Source organism: Pleurodeles waltl, chromosome 4_2 (genome assembly GCF_031143425.1).
Source record: "Pleurodeles waltl isolate 20211129_DDA chromosome 4_2, aPleWal1.hap1.20221129, whole genome shotgun sequence".
NCBI lineage: Eukaryota > Metazoa > Chordata > Amphibia > Caudata > Salamandridae > Pleurodeles > Pleurodeles waltl.
Genome location: NC_090443.1, coordinates 742927645 through 742953258, shown reverse-complemented (window position 1 = coordinate 742953258; position 25614 = coordinate 742927645). Strand labels below are relative to the sequence as shown.

The window sequence follows — 25614 nt, the reverse complement described above, 5'->3', positions numbered from 1 at the left end:
ACAAATAAAACAGTACTAAGTTAAATTTAACTCTGGGAAACTCCATGAAATGTTATAGTGACCTTTCCCTGATATGCTGGGAGCACGTATTTCTGAATGGGCGACTGTGGATGAGGTATGGAGATGATGAACTTGAGGATGATTTACATGCTTGGTCGGCTATGCTGTCTAAACTGAATGAGCAGCAGGGATTGGCAGTCTCTGGAGACATGTTGATTATGACATATTTGATTATGCCCTAATGCTGTTGAGGTGGGAGCAGAGCAAACTCTGCATCCACGGAGGCTCCTACACAGGCGTACATGGTTTATCTGTCATGCTCCTACTTTCCACTAAATGCAGAGACTTCGCATGAAAACGATGGGGGAGGGGTTTAGTTTGTTACATACTGGATTCAGGGACCTAAAAGGACTGTTAATTGATTTTTGCAACACTGTCTATCAGAAACAACTGTGTATGGTTCGTTTTATCCTAAAAAAAATGGTTTATGCTTACCTTAAATTCTGTGGGGAAGTTGTTCCCTTCATTTAATCAACCCTAAATTCACAGGGACTCTGAAAAATATGTATGTACTAACGATTCATAACTGGAAATATACATGTACCTATGCTCACAGAAACTGAGACATGTAAAGTGACATGATGCTATTGCAAGCTGTTCTATGCCGCGTACGGCTTATGTGATAACCTTGAAAACCAATAAAGTTTATTTGAATTTTTTTTTAAGAAAAATGCTGGGAGCCTGGATTAGCTGAACATGCCCAGCCCACAATACAAACCAGTGGTCAGTGCTAATCTGGACTAGATGCGATTCCTATGAACTTCCACCGAGAAAAAGATAAAAACTGCATTATGAGGATCAGCCGATCAGTTACGCATATGGACTTCAAGGACAGCTGACGTGCTGCCAATCTACAGCTCTTCTTCCAAACTTCAGAATTACATACAACAATTTACAGGTAGATACTGTAGCTAGCTACAGCTGAAAGTCAGTAGAAGTGATTGTCTTACACAAACAGAAGCTATTCCTTTTTCAAACAATGTGATGGCTTCATAGGTTTCAACACTGTATTTCATAAAACTACTTCTAAAAGATTACGAGACAAACACCCAAATGTGCCCTTCAACTCTGCAATTAGTTCTGTGTGGTGCTTGTCGTTATTTGTGGAGGCCAGGTAGGTACCAGAGGGAAAGCTTAAAAGATTTCAAACAATTGACTAAACAGACTCAAACTAAAGTACAAACAATATTTCATTTGAATGCAGCCTGCAGAAAATTCGCTGGTTTTGCCGGTGACTTTAAATGCAAAGACGTGTATGTGGGAAGTTATGAGATTTTAATATAATCTTGAAATGGTTGTTTCTGTAATAGTATGATTACACTTGGGTTAAATGTACTTCAAGGTAATTGCTATATATGCTGGTTGTGACAACTGTTACAGATGACAGTGATCAACACTCTTTAGTGAAAAAAACACCAAGACAGTTAAGCACTAGAGATGCTATCTGTTGGACAAATATTATATTATGGCCTTACCAAAAATAGACTGTATGGATCAATCCCAAAATAGTCCTCAAATCTCCACTTCCATGCGTCAATATCATGATGCTTAAAGTTAATGAGAACATCAGTAAGGGAGTCATCAAGGGCACCAGACTTCCATTCCTCTCCAGTGAGAAACTTGTGGATGTCAGACAATGTTTGCCGTGTTAGAATTATCTCAGCATCATAATGGACAGCATCGTTGGTCTCATCAGGCTAAATTAAAGCATTTAGTTAGCTGAAAATTGCAGACAGAGTTTTATCATTTGGTGACATGCAAAATATAACACTATTCTGTGTCCTTTTCTAACTCTATATTACTTTTAGATAAATTAGCACAATTTCTGGACTTATAACCTAGTGTTGACAAGGTAAATAATAAATACTAAACAAACAGTTCAAGAGATTAAACAGAACAATGACCCACTATAAAAAAAAACATACAAAAACATAAGCTTACTTACCTGTATCACTGGTTCTGTCTTCTAAGGAACGACATCTACCTCAAATAATTCATCCATTTCAGACAGGAATCCAAGAACAATTTTAAAACACCCCCTTTGAAACCAATCTGGTTTGCTCAAACACACCTGTGTTTTAGTATGCCTGCATTCCCCCAAAATGTGTTGGTTATGTCGGTCATCTTAGGTGTTTTCAATCTGGATAACCTTAAAGAAGTAGGAATTTAGCAAAGATATCCAGAATACATACCAAGAAAGCAACTTCCTTTTTTGATGCACTGATGTAACATAGATATGTGCTTTCAGAACAGTGTTGAAAGCAGTCCTGAAAACTGAAGGAATAACAAATAGACACTTATCAGGAAAGGTTTCTTATTGGTGATCATCCAACTGGAATTTCAGCCCTGGCCCTAGAGATCAGCAGTAATGCTAGATGAAAAGATGGACTTAACAGATACCTGTTTGAGACACCTTTTCAAGTAATTTAACTCTGAACATTTCGATACAGAGCAGTACTCCCATCCAAGCAGAAAAGGCATGAAATAACCGTGATGGGTGGTTGGCGAACAGAAAACAGGGCTCAACACCAAAAATGCTCAAGATTTATGGTTCGGGAACTACCCTTTCAAAAAGGTGACTTACAGTTCTCAAGATATGTGCCCTGCTGATGTATAATCTAAGGTCCATTTAGAATACTAAGAACACAAGGAACTCTTTTTAAGAGGGGAAGACAGCCACATAGACAACCTGCACAACAACTCTGAAGACAATCATAGGCAATGAGTGTAAGAGAGTATTTCCGTTGAATACAAACATGATGATGAAACTTCAAATCTTCCACCTAACACAATAACACCAATAAAGCTACCTTGCAGCAGAGACATGGTCATGTCTTTGACTGAGTCGGCAGAGTCACATATAACTATTAAACCGGTGCTGCCTCTACCAAACTGCAGACAGTTGGTAATTAAGGATGAGCTAGTATTCCTGTCTCAGATTGTCCCTACTCAGCAGGTAGGGATTTGGTGTGTATATGCGGACACTAAAATATATCCTATGGCCCAACTCACTGTGAAAAATCAGGGAGGTCAAGAAGGCATAGTAGTAGTTGGGGTACTCCACACTCTTCGCAAGGACCTCATACTGGGGACAGACAATCCATATTTCATGGACTTATTACGGACCAACTTCCAAGCCCCTGAGACGGGGAGCTATAAGGAGAAGCCAGACCATTCCGTCATGGAAAGGGGAACACTGCGTCCTCCCGCTAGAAAGTCTAAGAACGCTCTTCTTACCTCAAAACCAGGGGTACTCAACCGCAGCTTAAAGGTGGCTCAGATGAACAATGCTTCTCTACAAAATACTTGGCAAAATGCCAAACTCAGTGAGGGTAAAACCAATCGTCCCTATCCTCGGTTTATGTAATCAAGGGTCTTTTGCTAGTTCACAGAGAGTTAGGGATCAGGTCTTGTATTACACCCGCTCCCACCTTCTAGAAAGGCATAGTGGGCAAGAGAAAAGCAGTCAGACCACATTACAGTGCTTCTGTTGGCCTGGCATAATAGCCAAGACTAAACACTATTGTCAGGAATGAGAGCTCTGCCGGAGAAAGAACCCCTATCAGCCACCTAAGGTTCCCCTTAAACCAATGCCGATCACAGAGAAATCATTCAAGAGAGTAGACCTTATAGGTATGCACTGGTTCTAATAGACTACTCCACCAGGTATCCTACGGCTATTCCCTTATGAACAACCACCATAAAGGTAGTAGCTCAACATTTAACTGAAGTCTTCTCCGCATGGGGGTCTCCAGGGAGAACCTTACGGACAAAGGGACACCATTTTTTCTGGATTAATGAAACAGGTCTGTAAACAACGAGACATTAAACACCTTGCAACACCCGTTTACCATTCCCAAACCAACGGGCTTGTAGAGAGGTAGAAGGGTACCATTAAGCTGACCCTTAAGAAAATGGTAGGAACTTGGAACAATTATTGCCCCTCGTATTGTTTGCTCTTCGGGCCCAGGTCCAAAACAGTTTGGGGTTTTCTCCTTTTGAAATGCTCTTTGATGGGAAATCCTGCACACTCCTTGAGATAACAAAAGGGGCCTGGATGAAGGATACTGGGTAAGAGGCCGGGGACTTCTTAGAATATCCACCCAATTTAAGTCCGGCATTGGCAAATTGTGAGAATTGGCCTATATGAATCTGGAAAAAAGACAGAACTCTTCTACCATAGGGTTTAGAAATGGTTGGAATATTCCGTAGGGGACTGGGTGTTAATACTGTTACGCTCCTCTTCTTGAAAAAAAAAAAATCCCAAACTAATGACATGGCCCGTATAAAATAGTCCAGAAGAGTGGGAGGATGTCTTACGGAATCCAGACACTGATAGCAGGTTTATTATATAAACCTTCTATAAAAAAAAATAATGTCTAGGACCACCGACCCATGGAGTCCAACTCTGTGTTCCTACCGAGCCGCCCTGTAGTATGCTAAGGGACACATTTATCAGCTACTCCCTTTCAGGCAAAGAGAGGTCTCAATTATTACACACCCTGGAACTATTTTCCCATACATTTTCAGGCACATCAGGGAGCACTACACTTGCTGTACATTCCATACCCACTAGTGGTCATAAAGCGTCAGCCATAATGTGTCCCCCAAGCCCAAGGACAAGCATTCCAAGCCATGGTGGAGCAAATGTTGAGAATGGGAGTCACAGACCCGTACTATAGCAATTGGTGCTCCCCAATAGTGTTAGTGCGAAAACGAGACAAGAGTATTCGATTTTCCATTGACTTCAGGGTTGTCAACAAGGTGTCCGAATTGGATCCTGCTTAGGGTCCATGAACTCGTGGAGAAATATGGGGAGGCCCATTTCATCACAACCATAGACCTTACAAAAGGCTATTGGCAAGTTCCCCTAAACCCCAAAGACCAAGAAAAGACAGCATTTGCCACACCAGAAGGTCTATACCAATTGCATGTGCTGCCCTTTGGTCTCCACAAAGCCCCTTCCGTGTTTCAGAGGTTAATGAAGACTGTATTTAAAAAACCCACCAGGGGTATTCATCCACTTATTTAGAAAATACAGTGGTATACAATAAGGGAAGACCATCTACTCCATCTCCAGGCGATCTTCTCTGAACTACAAAAGGCTGGCTTGCATATCAATGCTAAGCAGTCCAAGTTTGCATGTGGCAAAGTGAAATACCTGGGGTTATCTACTATGGAAAGGTCTGTTTGAGCCACAGGCAGAGAAAGTCAGAGCTAATGCAGAAAACCCCTCCCCTAAAAACAAACAAGATGCCAGAGTCTGTAAGGGGTTACTGAGGTATTACAGAAGGTACATCCCACAGTACTCACACCTAGCTGCACCTCTGACAGATCTCCTCAGGAAACACTTCTCAGAACCGATTCAATGCCTCTAATGCCCTGAGTGCCTTCCAGCGTTTGAAAACTGATCTCACTACTAACCATGTTTTACAAACACCCAACTTTCAGAAGCCATTCATACTGCAGACCAATGCATCTGATGTCATTATCGGAACAGTGCTCTCTCAGAAGGATGAGCAGGGGGATGAGAGACCCATAGTGTACATCAGTAGAAGGTTCTTCCTCAGGGAGAAGGTGTACATGGTCACTGAAAAGGAGTGCGTGACAATCAATAGGGCCGTTGAGAAGCTCCACTATTACTTAATTACTCAGATGGCAGGGCCTTCATCCTCTATACTGACCATGCTCCTCTCATGTGGCTTAAGGGTAACAATCCCATGGTCCTGAGGCGGATCCTGTCCTTACAGCCATTTCCAGAAAAGGAAGGAGCTGGGCAATGCTGACTTCCTCTCCAGATATCCCCTTTTCACTGATTGGGAAGTTGTTAGGGAGGGGATGAGTCACAGGAATGAGGACATGCCTGGCATCTTGCTGTGATTCCCCCTGAAGCCTGAGAATCAAGGGCTCGACTTGTGGCAACAAACTACGTTGTAAACAGTCGTAAAACAAAGTGGGTGGCATCCGCACGTTCTTGCACAATTGCTTTTCCACTTCCCTCACGGACATATCAGTCCTCTGCAAAGGGTGACATGCTGGTGTTACAAAGACCTGAAAGAGATCATGAGTGACAAACTGACTGAAGGCTTCAAGCACTGGGACATTGGAGGTATTAGGTGTTGTTCACTAACTATCCTCACACAAATAGCTAGGTATTGGCAAGTATAGAGGCTGTCTCCAACTAAATGCAGGAGAACATAATATTTAACTGTCTTTTTTCCTCTTATACTGAAGAAACCAGCAGGTGCCATTTTTCAGGTGAAGAAGCAGGCAGAGGATCAGCCATTACCATAGTGTAGCTGACATATATGAAGACCTCTCATTGCCCGTACCTTAAATAAATCACCTCTGTAAAGAAGTGAAGAGCCTCCGGTGCCTCACTGCTCTAATACCTAGGGGCAATATAGCTATAAAGCTTACAGGCAGGTACTAGATCAAAATGACTGACAGTCACCCTGAACGAAGAAACGAAAATAAAAGATACTGCAAACTTATGCTGTCCAAATGCATTAGAAAAGTAGAAAGTTTGTCATCCTGTAATCTGAGGTATGTACTGATGTATGTGAATTAATGAAATACTAAAACCACATTAAAGGAAACCAAATAACGGAAAAACAATTTTAAGAAAAGACCAATCTTAAAAGGAATGCTAATAAAATGAAAATTAAAGAAACATTTTAAAATAAAGATACTTTTAAGGACAAAATACAAATTCTTTTAAACTTAGATGGCGTTTAAAGGTAGTGAGAGTTTGTGGGTTCAAGGACCAGTGATGTTTAGGGGTGATAAATGGTTTTTAGGGGTCAGGGATGGGTCAAATTCAGCATAGAAAGGGGTTTTTAGGGCTCAGCGGAGTGGAAGAGTGGTGAGGGTTTTTAGGGATCCTGAATGGGTGTTTAGTGGTGGCAAGGGCCCTCTAAAATTCATGGATGAGTGACATTAAGGGGTGGTGAGGGTCTTTTAGGATTCACGGACTGGCAGACTTTAGGGCTGATGAGGGTTTTTAAGGTTCATTAATGAGTAGAGGTTAGGGGTGGTGAAAGGTTTTTCAAGGTACTGGAATGTGTGGGAGTGGTAAGGGGTTTAAGGGAGGTGGAGTTTACGAGCAGAAAGTTTTAAGTGTTCAGGAATGAGCAGAATTTAGCTGTAGAAAATGTCTTCTAGACTTCAGGGTTCAGTGGAGTTCAGTTGTGGGGAGGAGTTTTTAGGGATCAGGGAAAGGTAGAGTTTAGGGGTGGTAAGGAGTTTTAAGGGTTTAGGGATGGGAGGAGTTTAAGGTGTAGAAAGATTTTTTTTTTAGGGTTCAGGAATGGATGGAGTTTGGGAGTAGAGAGGGGTTTGAAGGTTGTGGGATAGGTGTAGTAAAGGGGTCAGGGATAGGAGTAGTTAGTGGCTTAGGTTTTAGGAATAGGTGGCGTTTAGGGGTAAAAAAGGCCTTTTAGGAGGATTGGGGGTCAGGTGGAGGTAGGGGTCAGGGTTGGATGTAGTTTAGGTGTAATGAGTGTTTTTTATGGTTCAGAGATTGGTAGAGCTTTGCAGTTAGAAAGGGTTTTTATGGTTCAGGGATGGGTAGATTTTAGGAGTCAGGGATGGTGAGAGTTTTTTAGGGGGCAGGAATGGAAGGAATTCATGGGTTCTGAGGTTGGGGGGGGGGGGGGGGTGTCAGCAAATTAAAAGCATCTGAGGTAAATGTTCGACAATGTAAAAGATGAAAATCTGAAATAATGTCCCCCGAAGTAAAGCACTGAAATAAATATCTGCAACAAAAATATTTCTGTAAGGCCCGCAACCATTGCATCTACATCTTAAAAAATAAGCATGCTAAAGCCAATTTGACAAAAAAAAGATATTCCATGAATTGGTTTCTATGAAATGGTAAATGCATTCATCCTGCAAACGTTCATTAAATAGGTTATGTGAAATAATTTTTCAGTAATGGTATTCTATCAAATTGTTATTCTATAAAAAAAAAAAAAAAAAAAAAAAAAAAAAAACATACAATCCCCGTAAACCTCTCCTAGGTGTTGTAATGCTAAATAAAACGACTCTCATGAGCACCTTAGGTGATTTTTACTCTTTGTAAGTACTAATTCTAACCCTATCCTTGATTGAGCGCGTGTCAAATAGTGAAGACTAAAGAACTCATGAACGTGTCACAGTTTCCCCTCAAATGATCAGCAGCTATTTAATAATTACCAGGGGCACCAAACTCTCTGGCTGCACCACAGAGTAAAGCAGGATTTTTTAAGACCCAGGCTGGTATGGTTATAATGGTTATCCCTAAGGTGTACTAATTAAAACCTACCAATAGAGGATGCTAGATGCTTCAGAACAGAGGATCCTTTTGATGTTGACAATTATCACTAGAGATGATTTGGTGGCATCCAACGTTTTTTTATATGCACTGCTGCACAATGTCTGGATTTTTCATATTGTTTAACGAGTGCCTGGAGAACCTGAAACTTTCACAATCAAATTATTTGGAAACAGACCTCTAAAACTAATCATTTTGCCACATTTGTTTTCAACATTTCTACTGTTGGAGAACCCACCCCTCAACCCAATGAAGAAATGTTTGACTTGGTGCACTGCATGGCACACTCTAGCTCTGCATATCAGTTGGGGTATCCCCAGCCAATCTAAAGTAACTCCTATCCAGTGTAAATACCTGGTCTAATTTCAATGGAAAAAAGAAAATTATTTATTTTTATATATAACCCTCACCCACTCTAGTAGTGGCATGCTTCATCAATGGATCCAGACAAGATTGGCTTAACCATGTTCCAGGGAGCACTTCTGATATTGTTACTACTGGGGAGACTATAAAACAGAAATACCCCACACAGGCCAGGGTATTACTTTATTAGAGGTCTGTGTGGGTATGGGTTAAAATCAACTTGATGGTGGTCCACAGAATATAATGGTCCTATGACCCAACGCTATGCTGTCAACATAATAACTATAATGATGTGAACCTGCTCACGTCACTTGAAGTATTTGTGGAGGACAACACAAAATAGTAAGAAAAAGGCTTTTGGAACCTAAATCAAACATCAAGTGAGCCAAACTAACAATGAAACTTGCTGAAATATTTTTTTAAAGATGACATATAGGCAATGATATACAATAGACAGTAATTGAGAAAGGGGTAACAGTGTTGACGATGCCAATGATCTACAGTGGACAGTAATTGAGAAAGTGGACAAGGAAATCTGAAGTGATGTCCACTGTATAAAGAACAGGGTTTGATGTTCAAATTGACAACAGGTACCTATACATTAAATGATGAAGTGCCATGGAATGATCTATTTTATCAGATTGATCTAGACCTGGTATAGACTATGTGTGGATTTCCCCATAGATAAGATGCCCCTTGTACAAGATATCAGGGTGATTGTCATAATTGTAATCCATGTGAATAATGGGTAAAATTACTATGATAAATGCTCTTCTGGTGTATAAATATTACTCATGAGGAGCAAACACTGATATTACAATCCAGTCAGTATAAGATAGATGCGATGCAATAAAGACTTGAACTACATTTCCCCCAAAGACGTGCAAACACACACAGACCCCTCACTTCATTGATAACTTCTATGCTTAAATAATATACTACACTCTGACACATTACTCATAGCTAACCTATAACAATAAAAAATGGGCTATTGTGCTTCTCCGACACGTAGGATACCTGGGGGCTGGTGGCAGCTGAATCAACTATCGGATCCTATAAGATAAGATGGCTATCAAAGGCATAACTACAGACAAGGATCAGACAATACTCAACTTGGATTTCCTATCTCCCTTTGCCTCACACTGATCACATGCTGGATTCCCAGCGAGTTAAGCAGCCACCCATCCCTACCCCTTCCTATAGAGGCTAAACAGAGCGTAGGTGAAACAGAGAGAGCACAAGGGGTGTACAAGCTCGTGCAGACACACCTCATCTCCTTCGCGAAGTCCTGCTGGGTAGTAAGCACTCTTATCCCTAACAGATGGGTTTGCTAGTTATTATCAGAAATAGGCACTGATGCTTCCTAATTTGGTACTTACTCAATTCGCATACCAACGGCCTCCTTCAGTGGTTATATCCTAGACAACATTTTGAAAGAAATGATTTGGTTCAAAGGATCCACTTTCTGGACCTTCCACCTCAGATTAATTAAGCAGCAAATACTGTGCTTGCTAGGCTATGAACATACCCTATAATGACGCCTCCTAGTCCTAGATTTTCCAAGATTGTGACAAGGAAATCTAAATCCCTTTAAAAACAGGGACGTGTGAGGCCATGACGCCATTTGCTACTGCCACCACACTACCACCCCCTTTTTCCTATCTGTTTCCCTTTGTGGGGTTCTACAATTTGCTAGTTGTCACTTAATGTGTGTTATGTTATAACTGAGTGTGCCTCACCCTCACGTCTCACCATTCCATATTATTGATTGATGGCAATCCAGGAGATCTTTGCACTGCATCAAATCTTTTAAAGCTGTATCTGGGATGCTTTTTGTTTGCATACAATAGCTCTTAAAATTACTATACCATGACAGACCGCAACATGACACACTGATGTTGAATTTAACCGCCATCATGGCTGCCCGGAGCAATGTTCATCTCTGTGACTGTACTTACTACCTTCATCACCACCCCCCTAAACATCATTATTGATGGTATGCTACCTGGTATTATATGTATAACTATGTTTTGCTATGCCATGGTATTTCACACTGTCTGGCGTCCATTTTCACAATAGATAAGAACACCTTGGTACCCTCCTGCTTTCTGTTAAGGGTATACAGTACTTTCCCTTAATGTAAAGTACACAAAGTGGATTCTGCTCAATGTATTTTCTTTATCGTGGGACTTCTGCAGCCCCTTTCTTATTTTTTTTCCCATCTTTCTTTCCCACCTGAAGACTGTTGGTTTGATTTATCAGATCCAGGATTATTGGTTTCCTGGCTATTTCTTAAAGTTCTCCTGTATGTTACCCAAGTACGAATACCTTTCTCATTGAATGTCTACGTTCTGGAAATTCTCATTTGTTTTTGAGCTACGTACAATGAAAGAGGAAAAGAAGAGAATGGCTCTTTATCAGTGAGGTGCAGGCAGTGACACAACTGTCAGTCTTCTAGTATTTTAACCAATCATGTTTTAGTTATCGGTATTAAGCAGTACTGATGCAAGAGAATGCCAGCGTAAAGGCAGAAATTTGGCATATAATGAAAGAGTAAAATTGTTTGCACTTCTGTGGAAATTAAGAACCATGTTTACTTCTTCCAATATGTAGCAAGTTCTCAGTCTCAAAATTTCATTTAACAGGAAGCAGGAATGAAGCAAAACTGAAATGAACAGTGACAAGTGTAGCATTTCATGAATACTGTTCTATTGCAAGCCTTATTATGTCTGGTTTATTAACATTTCTCAGTATCAGTACTCTTGTACTTACAAGTCCAAGTCTCCCTGTTTCAATTAAAATCTTGTTCAAATACCGCTTAAAAATAGGGATACTGCTACTTTCATGTGATCTAGACTTCTCCTTTTTCTGAAAATAATCAACCTGGAACAGTAAAGCAAACATTTTACTGGTAATGAAAACACAAAAGCATACTTTCCCAACTACACAACAGTATCTGTACTCATACCCCACTTAAGCCCTAACATACCGTAACAGTACACTGAAGCCCCAAAATTACTAATAATAAATCAGTAGCAATCTGACTTTAACAAAAAGGGTGAAAGAGTTATGATCATCTTTGTTACCTAGTTAAAGGAATATAGGCATTGACATATTCTTTAAAGCACATGTATATTTATTTATGAGACAAATACTTGGTTGGTATAAAGAGATTTGCGGGCTGTTATGTATGTATGTACTGGGATGTCCATACCACTATCCCAGCAAGCAACAGTGCTTGAGAAGGCAGCAATATAAAGGATTAGGAACAATTCAGAATACAGTGTTGAAAAGACGGAGTGGAGGGCAAATAGGGTGAGGAGCCCAAAGTGTGCTTTTTCACTCGTTCATGGTGTATTCCTAGAAGAGGTGGGTTTTAGCTTAGGTGTAATGGCCGGAGATGCAGTCTCTTTTAGGCTTTTTATTTTTGCACTGCATTGATTTTTAGCCTTCCACTACTGTGTCTTGTTCTGATACAATGGCCTCCGACAGGGGTTTCAGCAGTGTTTAAGGCATTGTCACATGCAACAGAAGATGTGACAAAACCTGATCCAGAGCAAAGACTGGAGTTGGAGTCCGAGTAACTAAGCTGTAAAATGCCAGATCATAGATTATATATCACATCTGATGTCATGAAGATGTGATCCATGTTAAAAAGCACCGTCTTACTCAATGATAAGCGCATCCTAAATTTGTAAGATGGACGTTGATGACATTTTACTCGGGCAGTAAATCACTGTGCAGAAGATAAGGGGCCCAATTAAAAAAAAAAAAAACACAGGAAAGCCACGTATGACTTTGTTCCCTCGGAAAAAAATTTAAGCAAATTTCTAACTGCAGGATAAAACCCAGTCAATTGTGATCTGTGGTGAATTGGGCTGCATGGAGAAAGGGATACCTGAAAACTGGAATGGTGCTATTGTAGGTGAATACATGGCTTGAAACCTGAAATTAATATAAAATAGCTGAAGGCTGTGACAACTGCAGACACAACTTAAGGTGTGGGTAAACTATACCCAAAATGTTGACAGAAGTCCAATTACTCTTGAGAAAGAGGCACAGATCTGTCCAAAATGTGCTTAATAGAGGAAAAGGGAAAGAGAGGAATGGGGGGAGGGAAGAGGAGAGCAGGAAAGAGAAGAGGATGGTGCGGTTAAGACAGGAAGAAGAGAAGGGAAGCAGGGAGTGACAGGAGAAAGGCTGGATGGGAAGAAGGTAAGAGGAGAAGAAACAGAAGGAGAGGAAAGGGACAAAAGTAGGAGCAAGAGAGGTTAAGAGGAAGGAACTAGATATGAAATATGGCAGCTGAAGGAGAGGAATCGGGTAATGAGAGGTGAAAGAGTGCAGGTCAAAGGAGAAAGGTAGAAGAGTTAAGAATGGAGGAAATGGCTTGATGCAAGGAAGTAAAGATAAGAGGACACAAAGATGGGAGAAGAGGAAAATGGAGGGAGAAAAGATGTAAGAGCGGAAGGAAGAGGTGAGGAAACTGGAGAAAAACTGGAAAGAGGGACAAGAAAGGAAAGAGGGAATAAAAGGGTGTGCAGAGGTTCCCCAGTGCAAACAATAAGACTCAAACCACTCAGGTTCTCAGAACAAGAGTGAGCGCTTATGGACATGGAAGTGGCAAAGATAGAACAGAAAGGAGCCATCTGCAGGTTAGTAATACACACCAAGGGTATTGCAAGCAACAAGAAGGACAAAGGTTACAGAACAGTCAGACATTTGAGAGTTTAATGAGTGGCTGGTCAGTCTACCGCAGCTTCAAGATAGAGGGGCTCAATCTTTTAAGAGGTGTTCTTTTTCCAGGGGATTGGATAGTCAGGTAGAACCTTAAAGATGCCTCCCTGTCACTTCCTATTAGTCCTTCTCATGGGAGATTTGGTGTTACCATTGGCACTTCGGTGCGTCATCAAATTACTGCAACCAATGGTGGAGCATCAGAGTGAGAGACATCAGATTATTTATCTAGACAACGGTCTACCGATGGATCCAGGCCCTTCGCAACGACAGTGCAATATGAAAACAATTACTGCACTGCTCCAGGATCTGAGGTTTGTGACCAATCAGGAGACGTTAGCACTCGTCAAGTCAGTTCATGGCCTTTGTGGGTGTCGTGATGGACTCAGAGGCAGCCAATCTGACCCACACATCAAGAAAAGACAACTGACAGGCAGAATCTCTCAGACAACTGTCCAGGGACTTCTGCTGTTCTACACTTAGGCCATTTTTCTGTGTCCCCTCCATTACAGGGTACTACAGAGGCTGAAAACCATAGTAACTTGAAAGGAAGGTAACATTGTTAGATTTGGTCACATTCTCACTGGAGGCCAGGATGGAAATCCAGTGGTGGTTAGATCACATGGAAGCATGAAATGGCAGAGCAATTTCCAGATCTGCCCTGGATCTGGTTATCGAGTCAAGCTCTAGTTGCTGGGGTTGGGAGAAGGGAAGGAAGGCCAGGTGTGGACAAATTTTCAGAGGTGGAAGATGGACAGGAAAGAACTGATCTACACATCAACTGTCTGGAAATGCTAACAGGATCGTTTGTGACAAGAGAGATAGTATTTTTTGTGGAAAAAGCCATCACAGTACAGACTGACATAAAACTGTAGCACATCATTTTTCTTTTTGTTAAAGGACTACAGTAGGGATGTATGCAGGCTGTGTGGGGAGGCGGTAGCCTTATAAATATAAATATTTATCTGAATTATCAGTTGTCTAGATAGCCTTCGATTATTGAGTGCATCACGGTCCACATCAGAGTTGTTTTTTTTGTTTTTGTTTCCAGAAACATTTTCATTGATTTTAACAAACAGGTCCCAGGGGTGGTACACAGTATGCAACATATGGGTACAACAGACATCATCATTTACGACATGACAGTTGAAAAGTACAGCAATAATGCAGGAAACCATGGCATGACCACACTTGGCTACATACCAAGCTCGGGAGCACTCACCCTTGTGTGAGCTGTGTATTTCAGGGTTGCGTGAGCGTGTATCTCCATAAAAGGTCCATGGTCTAGCTGGGCAGGGTTGTAACTGTATACCTCCGACACCCAGCTCAATCCTTCTAAATGTTGTGTTTTTTCTGGAGGCACCCCTTTCCAGGTAAATTGGGCATTCCATTCCCATGCTATAATCCATAACATTAGTCCACATCTCTATTGGGGGGGGGGTTTAGCACTGTATCCTTCCAGGCATGCGCAATACCCCATTTAGCGATGATCAGACCCAGCCAGAGCAGCGCGCTTTGATATCCATTACCCTCTAAATCGTCTGTGACGTGCAAGAGGATAAGCTTGCAATCCCTGGGAATGTTACAGCCCAGCACTTCCTCCAAACGTCAGAGGACCCCATTCCAGAAGTGAGACAGTGTGGGTGAGAGATTTGTCAGCCTTAGGGTGGTCTTCCCCGAAGCTTTTTGCCTGTTTGCATCCCTCACATTTTTGTAGTAGCTTTTTGTTGCCATTTGGACTCTGAGCACTTTACCACTGCTGGCCAATGCTAAAGAGCATGTGCTTCTCCATTAAACATGGTAACACTGATGTATCCTCAACTGGCATATTTAATTGGCATACCAGATACCCAGGGCCTTTAAATTAAATGTTACTAGTGGGCCTGCAGCACTGGATGTGCCGCCCACTTAAGTAGCCCTTTAACTATGTCTCAGGCCTGCCCCTGCAGAGCTAGTGTATGCAGTTTCACTGCCACTTCCACTTGGCATTTAAAAATGCTTGCCAAGCCTTAAACTCCCCTTTTTACATATAAGTCACCCACAAGGTAGGCCTAGGTAGTCCATAGGGCAGGGTGATATGTAAGTAAAAGGCAGGACATGCACTTTTAGGTTTTACATGTCGAGTTAGTGAAAAACTCCCAAAGTCGTTTTCACTACTGTAAGGCCTACTCCTCTCATAGGCCAGTATTATGAATTCCTTAACATACTTTAGGTTGTAATTCCTGATCAGAAAGAAGTTGCTACATCATGTTTCATATCACTGGAATGTTAATGATAAATTCTCTTCACTGGTAAAGTTGGATTAAACATTACTATTTGAGAAATGCTACTTTTAGAAAGTGGACATTTCCCGGCCTCTTTCTGCTCTGTATGCCTTACAGCCTGTCTCCAATACACATCTGGGGTGGATGACAGCTACACTTTGTGCATTCAGTCTAGACAGCCACAAACACAGGAAGGTTAGGTGTCTGAGGACTCATCTACATTTATCTGCATTTTGATGGCTCTTCCTGGGCAGGAAGGGTGGAGGGGAGAGGACACAGCTGAATAAGGAATGCTTGTCCCTATACAAAGAGCTGTTTACCCCCTACTAATAGTCTGGATCCTGGGCTGAAAAGAAAGGACCTCTGTGCACTTCAAAGACCCTTCTTGGAGTCACCCCGACTTCAAAGGCACATTTGGATACAAGAATTGGGCCTCTGACCCTACCAAATCAGTATGCTTCTGGACCCGTAAAGAACTCTGCCAGGAGTAAGGACTGCTGTGCTACAAGGAGTGTCACGCTGCTGGACTGCTTTTCCAGAAGGACTGCACTCGGACTTGATGAGGTACCCTTTTGCCTGCTGATCTTTGCCGTGCTGAGGAAGGACTGGACCCCCCTCATCTGACCCAGAGTGACTCCAAATGCTTGTTTGCTTGCCTGCTGTTCTCGTGCAATCTCAGGGACATCAAACACTGGATCCAACTCTGCTGCAGCTGAACTCTGCCACCTGTGAGTCCTAGCCTTGCCTGAGCTGCCAATCAAGTCCTGGGCCTGAGAAATGGTTTTTGCAGCTGTGTCTGTGGAAGAATCGACGCATCCAGTCCGTTGTTGCGATCAATGCCCATCAACGCTGATGCAGTGCCGATTCAGTGACGGCGTAGGACCCGACTGAGATTTGACGATGGTGCACACTGTTCCAAGGACATCGCTCTGCAGCTTGACGATGATGCATCACCTGCATCAAGAAGAGCTCGACACCGAAGCAGGGCCCAACTGCGAGGCTCAATGCATCTACCCGACTGAGTGGATCGGAACCAACGCATCAAGGCTTCTCACTGACGCTTGCTCCATTCAAGGTACTTTTTCAGCGTGCTCTGCATGAGTTCTGTAGCCGGCCTGCCATCCATCCATTGCAGTCAGCCTGAACTTTGGATTGACCCCGGTCTAGCATGACCTCAAGTAACGGTTCAGTGCTTTTGACCTCAAACCACTATTTTTGGTTTATTCTTTAAAAAGTCATATCTTGAATTCTACTGATTGGATTTTTGTTGTTCTTTTCTTGTTTTACTCAGAAAAATATTCCCCGTTTCTGTAAACCTGTGTGGGGGCTTTTTGTGGTGTTTTCATGGTGTTACTGTGTTTGTGTGTTGCAGAAATACTTTGTATATTGCCTCTTTAGATAAGCCGGACTGCTCTGTGCCAAGCTAATAGACGGTAAGCACAGGTTGTCTTTAAGTGTGTAGCTTACCCTGACTAGAAGTAGTAGTTCCTGCATGAAAAGAGTGCGGGCTCTGACAACCAGAAAGCCCAGCTGTAACAGTGGGGCAGTGCCAAAATGTATGGGGTATGTCCCCTTGTGGATCGTCATACCGGAGACACTTACATGTGGCAATTAGTGAAATGGGGTGCAACATTGCTCTAATGAGATGTACGCGGTGAAGTAGCTTGAGCTGCAGCAGGCAAAATTAGGATGCGGTTACCGCCTCTCCTGGGGCTTCTACTGCTTCCCTCAGATCTTTGTCATCCATCAGTCCTAGTTCCCTTTCCCACACCTCCCCCACCCCCCTTTTGTAAATCTCAGTTTATGATCCTTGATATTTGTAAGGAGAATTATCGCTTTAAGATGGGAGTATTCAAGACATAACCTCGAATTGTTTAATCGACAGGAGAGCATGGCCGAGCTGGAGGTATTGTAAAAACTGTGCACGATGCACAACATATTCTACTTGTAGATTATGGAAAGATTTTAACAACCTGTTGTGCATCACATCCCCTAAGGTGGGTATGCCTATGGTGTCCCAGGCAGAGAAATCATGAAGGGCTGCAACTTGTGGGAGTCTAGTACCACACCACAGTGGAGTCCAAGTGTCTTTGTTCCCGCCCAACCCATGGATTTCATAGCCACACTCCATACCCCTAGGGCCACTCTTGTGGTAGAGGGCAGGGCCAGTAGAATGACTCCACCATAGGGCAGATGTGGAGGATTGCAGCAACCCACTGCCCATCCCTCTAACGCATATGCTGTATTGTCGAAGCCCTCAAACCATCACTCATTTACTATAAGTGTGCCAACCTCTACTACAGGAGATTATCAGGAGTAGCTATAATCCCTACCTCGAAGACCAGCTAAGAGCCTTTCCCGAAGCAATTCGAAGTGGACACCCATCCCAAAATAACGTTCTAATCAATGCATTTACCTTGATGAAAAGGCCAGCTCCACTAGGAAAGGGTGATTTGGTAGTTGTTACAAAAGACGCGGAAGGGAGACCATTTTAAAAATGGCAGAGCGCCACAGGAGGGATAAGGGAAAGTGGACCCGAATTTTACATCTTTTGCATGGCCTTCCAACCAGGACAAAATATTACGTTCATAGGACCATGGAATGTTATCTGTAATGTAGACTCCCAAGTATTTAAACCCCATGAGGAACAACTGTTACCCCTCTGCCCACGGCATGTGTAATCGACAGGGGGTAATGGGGTAAATCCATGTGTAATCGACAGGTGGTAATGGGGTAAATCGAGGACTTAGTGTTCATGTGTGGGCCAGAATATGAACTGAAGGATTTGGAGAGTCCGTGGTCCTGACATCTCTGGATCATCCAAGAACATCAGGATGTCATACAGCAAAATTCTATAGCTCGGCTTGAGGGACAATTGGTAGTGCGTCTACCTGCAACCATGCCGCCAGGGGGTCAATTGCTAGAGCAAACAGCAAGGGACACAGTGGGCAACCCTGGCGGGTACCACTTTCTGCAGAGTCAAAGGCCTTGCTAAAGTCAATCGACAGCAGGACCCCAAGTCCAGGGCAGCTCTTGCTCAGTTCAATGATATTGTGAACTCTTTTTAGATTATGCCGAATAGTGCGATGGGACATAAACCCAGACTGGCCTGCGTGGACCAGGTAGGTCATGACCCCGCGAGCCAGGTGGCCAACATCTTGGTCCAGATTTTTGCCTCTGGATTCAATAATGAATGCAGTGCTCGCAATGGGTGCCCTTCATACTCGGCTTCAGTATCACAACAATTTCAGCCGTTCTAAGATAGGTTGGCAGCTTGACTCCAGTTACATTCTTCCTGAAGGCCTCCAGCATCTAAGTACCCATCTGGGGCTGCACGGGAGCCAGCAAAACTCCGCCGAGAAGCAGTTAGGCCCTGACGCCTTGCCTGCCCTTAGCTTCGCTAGGGCCGCTTGCAGCTTGTTGCAGGGGACATCACTCTCCAGGGATTCAAGCTCTACGGGGGTAAACGAGGCATCAGCAGATCCAGCATGAATTGATGTAGGTCTGCTTGGGGACTCAAGGGGTCTGAGCTATACAGCTCTTGGTAATAAGATACGAAAGCCTGTGCTATGGGCTCACTACTAGTCGCCCACAAGCCATCCTTGGCTGTTAAGTAGGCCATCGGGGCACCAGTCTCCCTTGGAGTACACAGCCGGTGTAGAGTCTTACTGGCCATGATGCTACATTGGTAGATTCTGCTACGGGTGGCCATCCTGGCCTCCCTCGCCCCGTGTGAGTTCCTGCCGAAGCAATGTTTTCATGTGCAGCGAATCCCACAAGAGGGACTGCTCCATCGATGCAACTTAGCAGCCCTTGAAGTCGAGTACTCACTCCTAGAGGTCTTTAATCTTCCGCTGAGCTCGGTCTCTTTGGATTTTAGAGTAACTGATAATGTCTCCTTAGATGGTGGCCTTCTGGGCCCCCACCTTGTACTCTGGGATTTCACAGAACATTTTATTTCGGTGAAGAAGTGTTGGCACGCATGCCGACACCTCTCCCTAACTTCCTAATTTTGGAGGCTCCAATGATTCAGGCGCCAACCAGCTGATGCCTGAGGCGTGGCGCATGCCAAGTCTACCTCCACCGGTCAGTGATGAGAGGCTCAGCGCCAGCAGTTGTATGTCCAAGTCCCGATGACCCTCACAGTTTGACATGAGAAAATGGTCTAGCTGGGAGAAAGACCGGTGGGCTCCAGAGCAGAAGGTGTACCCCCTCTCCCCTGGGTGATGTGTTCTCCACAAAGCAATCAAAGTCAGGTTATGCAGAAAAGCGGAGAGAAGTGTTGAACTGTACCCAGTGCTTGAAGGGGTAAAGGAGAGGTCAACACTTGGGTCGCACATCCCATTACGATCTCTGCCTAGGAGCCATAGATCCTCTGGGAGCACCCAGTTTTCCCAAAAAGTCATTCACCTCATGTGCTCTTGGGAAATCCCAAGTGGTATACCTGGGCATAACCACTTTGAGCCAGAAAGGGACATCGATTGCCAAGGAGATGAGTCTTCTGCAGCATCAAGATATCAGCCTCCGTCTTTGCGGCCACCTTGAGTACCGCCCCGCTTGATTATGTCAAGCATGCTGTTAACACTCAACAAGAGGATTGAAAGTTTACTTTGGATTATGTGTTGCCTTGCCATGTTCTCAGGGGTATCACCCACTCTCTAACTGTATTAATGAACTGTGTTTAAGTGTCTCATGTGCCTGCCATGCATCCATGTGCACCACCATCAATTGGAAGAATCCAAAACAACACCCCCACCCCACCCAACCACAACTCCATCCCATACTTTGTGAACTGGAAGTACCTGTTGTGGCGCATCTAAGGATGTATCTCCCAGGTGTGCATACCCCCACCCAAACTAAAGCCGGCCCCAAGCTTGCCACTGAAAGAGGAAGGGAAAGAAGAAAAAAAGCATTGGCATAACCAATTATTTCCGTACTTGTTTTGGAACATAACCAGCTCCATGCCTGGACACAAGAGAGTGAGAGCACGAGAGACAGAGAGAAAGAGAGACTGTGTTGTGGGTCGGCTTGTGGAGAAACATGTGCATTTAGAGATATGTTCAAATACAGTACTCACACCCCAACCGGGCAAGTATCAATGGCTTCACTTAGATCATAACCCATAATCGACAAGCATCACTTAGGAAAAAGAGCAAAAAAGAACATTGTAAAAAAGGTTTCAGTGGTGAATTATCACTGGAATGAAGTACAAATCCATGTGAATGTAATGCCCACACCACACTGCCCATTCTCCAAAGCATGAGCTGTGCAATCTGATAAGATAGCTTAACAGGTTAATGTGCCGACATCAAACATGTGATATTACTTTGGCAATGATTTTTTCTGGTCATTGAAGCGTAATACGAAGGCGCAGAAATGACGAGGTGGCCTGCCCATGTGAAAAACCAATTCACACCAACAAACGTCTGAAATGGCGCCAAAGTTGTTAGAGAGTCAGTCTGCTACTTTCAAGGCCCAGTCTATGAGAAAAATCACACAATTTCGGATTTATACCCCATTAGCGATAAATGTATATCAAGTCGAGCCATGAGGTGCTTACAGAGACTGGCTTAATTAGTATGACGCTGCTGGTCAAGCTCCTGGTCGCATGTTTTGCCAACGTCATTATGCAAAGTAACTGCAATGAGCCCATTAAACAGATTTATAGAAGTATTATGCCATTGTTGTGAACACACTGATGATTTGTTTGTAATAAATGATTTGTACGGAGTACTGTTCCCACAGTGGATGTTTTTAAAAAGAAAATAATGCCTACGTGTAGCAAGCAGAAACAAGTGGACGGCCGCAGAAGACAGTAATCACAAAGAGCAACATGCACAAACAACATACTTCCAAAAAGCAAATAAGGCGCTCCCATACCTTCAAGTGAATGGCCGCAGACCCCAAAGAAAAACAATGACAACAAAAAGCGACAAGCCCAAACAACATACCACCACGGAGCAAAAAAAAAAAAAAAAAAAGTGTGTGCCAGAGAGGAAGGACACTGGCTAGTGTCCAATGAGAAGTGACCGGAAGGAGTACTTGGTTAACAGACAACCCGACGGCAAGTACGGCGAAGAAGACAACAGGAAGTGAAGCAGGACACCGTGCAGAAGGCATGCCGGCCAATCTGAAGCACGTAAATCAGAGTGATGTTAGACTAAGCTAACGGTAACTTCAGGTAAGTAAGGGGCAGGTCCTAAGCCCCTTTCTAGTTTTATTTCTTAATAGATTCTGCAAGCGTGCATGTACGTAAAACCTAAAAAAGGGGGAGGGGTCAAGGACAGTATGGGGGTGGTGATAGATGTGTGAGGGGGCGAGAAGGAGAGTGACAGGCTTGTCTGAGTTTTGCGAGCCTCCACGCAGCTGCATTAAATACTACAAAGGCCCTGCAACCTGCATCCACGTATCACAGAATGTCTGGCAGGGCCTGCGAGGGGTCATGAGTGACAATTTGTGCTGACGGTTCCTCCACCACTGTGGTAGAATAATCTCGTTGAGTGGGGCGCTCAGGACCCAGGGACCGGGGACCGGCCCTCCGCTCCCAGCTGCAAGGCAGCTTCCTCAATGCTGTGTACCATTCTCTAGGAGGTCCTCCACTGCCCCCGCCCATTCCTCTACTGTGGAGGACCTCCAGTGTGCAGCGCGGGGCGCTTCTCTATCCAGTCCCAGACTGCCTCAGGAGTGTGGAAAAAGAAAGTCATGCTGTGGAAGAGGACCTTCAGACAAGCTGGGAACAGAAGCATAGTTTTTGTTTTGCTTCTTGGAAGGATGTTCTTTGCTGCTGAACCTTCAGAGTATAGTTCAGGAAGATCATGCAGGGGAGGACTGATAGGTCAACGGACCTGCCTAGCGTGCCACCCGGACCTCAGTGTCTCTATCAGCATGATTAAGCACCTAACAGGCGAGGGTGTGTGCAACCGGGAGCTTATCGATCAGTGCTCTGTGCACCCACTCTACAATGAAGCAATTCGATGCATCTCTTGTGGGAACCCAGCTTAGCAATCAGTTGTGCATGAACATGGTGGGAGCGATCCCTTCAGCACCCTCCATTATGCCTATGATATGCAGACATTTACGCCTTGATCTTCCTTCCATGTCTTTGGTGCTGGTCTCCAGCTGTCTCACTAGGCGTTATGGAGGCAGTAGGTAATCTTCATGTGAATTGAGAGCATCTTCAGTTTTAGACAGCCTGCCCTCTACCTCAGCGAGCATATGAGTAGTATTCCATAGGTGTTGTCTGATCAGCCCCAGGTCAACCTTTAACTCCTGCATCTTGCCCTCAGGGGAGACTCCGATCTTGAAATGCATGCAATATGGATGATGTTTCTGGGCTTTTGTCTGTCAGGGGGCTGCCCCCAGCTGCTCTAGCCTCACTTCTGGAAGTGCTGTGCTTAGTGAATTTGTCAATCCTCTGTTGGTAGGTGGCGGCTGCTGACTTGTCCCTTGCATGGTACCGTCAAGGTGGGATCAGTCAAAGATTAGGTGCAGGAACCAGGGAGGCTCGTCATATGTGTCTCACTCCCCATGGCACAGAGGGGCGGCCACCACGCCAGTCCAGGGCTACATGGGTTACCTCTGATCAGCAAGGCTCTTGTTACCCTAATCTATTCACTTCCTAACACAAGAGGGGGAGGGTCAGTGTGCACTCTCAGGAGGTCCAAGCGAAGCAGCTGCCAGGGATCACGGTCTCTCCACCATCAGCACCAACTGTGGTAAAATAAAGGGGACCTCTGCAGCACTCTCACGTGAACGGGGTGAAGAATATAGTGAGGTCCTGACCGAGCAAGGTAGTGTCAGCGGGAAAGAGGCTCTTCTCCCACTCCGGTAGCAGCACCCCTTGGCGGCCCTCGGACTCGATCACTGCTGTCAATATAGGCTGCCAGGCGCGCAACACACTATGGATGATCTCCCTCTGACACATGGGGAGTGTAGGAAGCTGGCTCTGTAGCTACTATATCAAAAGGAGCTATAGTGTGCACAGAGTCCAGGGAGTCCCCAGAAGATTGGCAAAGGTAAAAACAGATAATATTAATGCTCTATTTGTAGTAGTGTGATCAAGCAGTTAGACTTATCAGAGCGTAGTGTTAAGCATTTGTTGTACACACACAAGCAATAGAACACACACACACACACTCAATGACCTAACTCCAGACCAATAATATTTTATATAGAAAAATATGTTTTGTTAATTTATCTATAGAACCACAAGATTCAGTTTGCAGGTAAGTACATAAAATGAAAGGTATTTTGCATGGATATAATCAGGACTTTGAATGGAATCATCAATGTATACAGTTTTCTTTAAAATGGCAAAAAAGCTATTTTAAAAGTAAAATTTTCAACAGTTCCTGGGGGAAGAAAAGATTGTACAGTTTTACAGGTAAGTATTCAACTTACAGTTCCTATCTCCGGGTTTTAGGTAATATGTCATTGGGGGTTCAAGTTAACCCCAAACACCCACCACCAGCAACTCGGGGCCGGTCGGGTGCAGAGGTCAAAGAGGAACCAAAGTAATGGGGGCTCCTTTGGAAACAGGGGGGTACTCGGAATGCGGTTAGCCAGCAGGTAAGTACCCGCAACTCAGAGGGCAGACCAGGGGGGGTTCAAGAGAGCACTGGACGGGCCTCAAGTAGGCACCAACACACACCCTTATCGGCACTAGGGCAGCCAGGTGCAGGGTGCAAATAGGGCGTTGGGTTTTCAATGCAACTCTATGAGGAGATCCCGGGGGTCACTCTGAGGCTGCAGACGAGGTCCAAGTGGGCTTCTTAGGCAAACCACCAGCTGGACAGGGAAGAGGGCCACCTGCTGGTCGATGCTGCACCGGAGGTCAGGTTCTGAGGGCTGCAGGTGCAGGGTGCCTTTTAGGCGTTGGATATCTTTGTCCGGAGCTCGCAGTCAGGGGGGGTTCTCTGGATACCTTCAGCAGGCGTTGTCGTGGAGGTTTGGAGGGGTCAACCCAGGGTGGGCTCTTGCTCCCAATCGCCTGGGGACCCTTTCTTGCTGGGTGGACTACCTGGACACGGGCCGTGGAGGTCGGGTGCACAGGGGTCAGCACTCTTTTAGACAGAGCCGCTGTCCTTGGGAGCTCTTGGTCCTTTTGGGTGCAGGGCAGTCCTCTGGACTTGGCACAGGTCGCTGGGCCCGCTGGACGCGTTGCTGGTCTTTTTGCAGGTTCTCTGAAGCAGGAGTCAAGCAGGTAGGACTGGGGCCGAAGCAGTGGTTGTCTTCCTTCTTCTCTGCTGGGGTTTTCAGCTTAGCAGTCCTTCTTCTTCTTGTAGGTCGCCAGGATTCTGGTGAGCTGGGTTCAGGGGGGCCCTTAAATCCTAGATTTAGGAGCGTGTTAGGGGTCAGATGGCAGTAACCAATGGCTACTGTCCCTGAGGGTGGCTACACCCTCCTTGTGCCCACTCCCTTTGGGGAGGGGGGGCACACTCCTATCCCTATTGGTCCCTGTCCTCCAAACCAAGATGGTGGATTCTGCAGGGAGGGGGGTCACTTCAGCTATGGACACCTTAGGGGTGGTCCTGGCTGGGGTGGTCACTCCTCCGTCTTTTCCCTAATTTTCCCACCAGACTTGCTGCCAAAAGTGGGACATTGTCTGGGGGGGGGAGGGCATCTCCAATAGCTGGAGTGCCCTGGGGCACTGTAATCCGAGGCTTGAGCCTTTGAGGCTCACTGCTAGGTGTTTCAGTTCCTGCAAGGGGAGGTGTGAAGCACCTCCACCCAGGACAGGCTTTGTTTCGGACCACAGAGTGCACAAAGGCACTCACTCCATGTGGTCAGAAATTCGTCTGAAGGTGGCAGGTTGGCACAGACTGGTCAGTCCTACACTAGCAGTTGGGCTAACATACAGAGGGCATCTCTATGATG

At 44.5% G+C, this 25614-nt stretch overlaps 1 protein-coding gene across 7 annotated transcripts in view; it reads right to left on the bottom strand.

Annotated features, from left to right (window-relative positions):
- CLCC1 (chloride channel CLIC like 1) overlaps positions 1-25614 on the bottom strand; it is a 190529-nt gene that overhangs the window by 108689 nt on the left and 56226 nt on the right. For all 7 annotated transcript variants that reach the window (XM_069232390.1, XM_069232391.1, XM_069232394.1 and 4 more), the window contains exons 4-5: positions 11510-11620; positions 1536-1757 (exon numbers count right to left, since the gene is read on the bottom strand). In XM_069232390.1, the coding sequence (XP_069088491.1) occupies positions 1536-1757; positions 11510-11620 (333 nt within the window). The remainder of the gene's footprint in view (positions 1-1535; positions 1758-11509; positions 11621-25614) is intronic.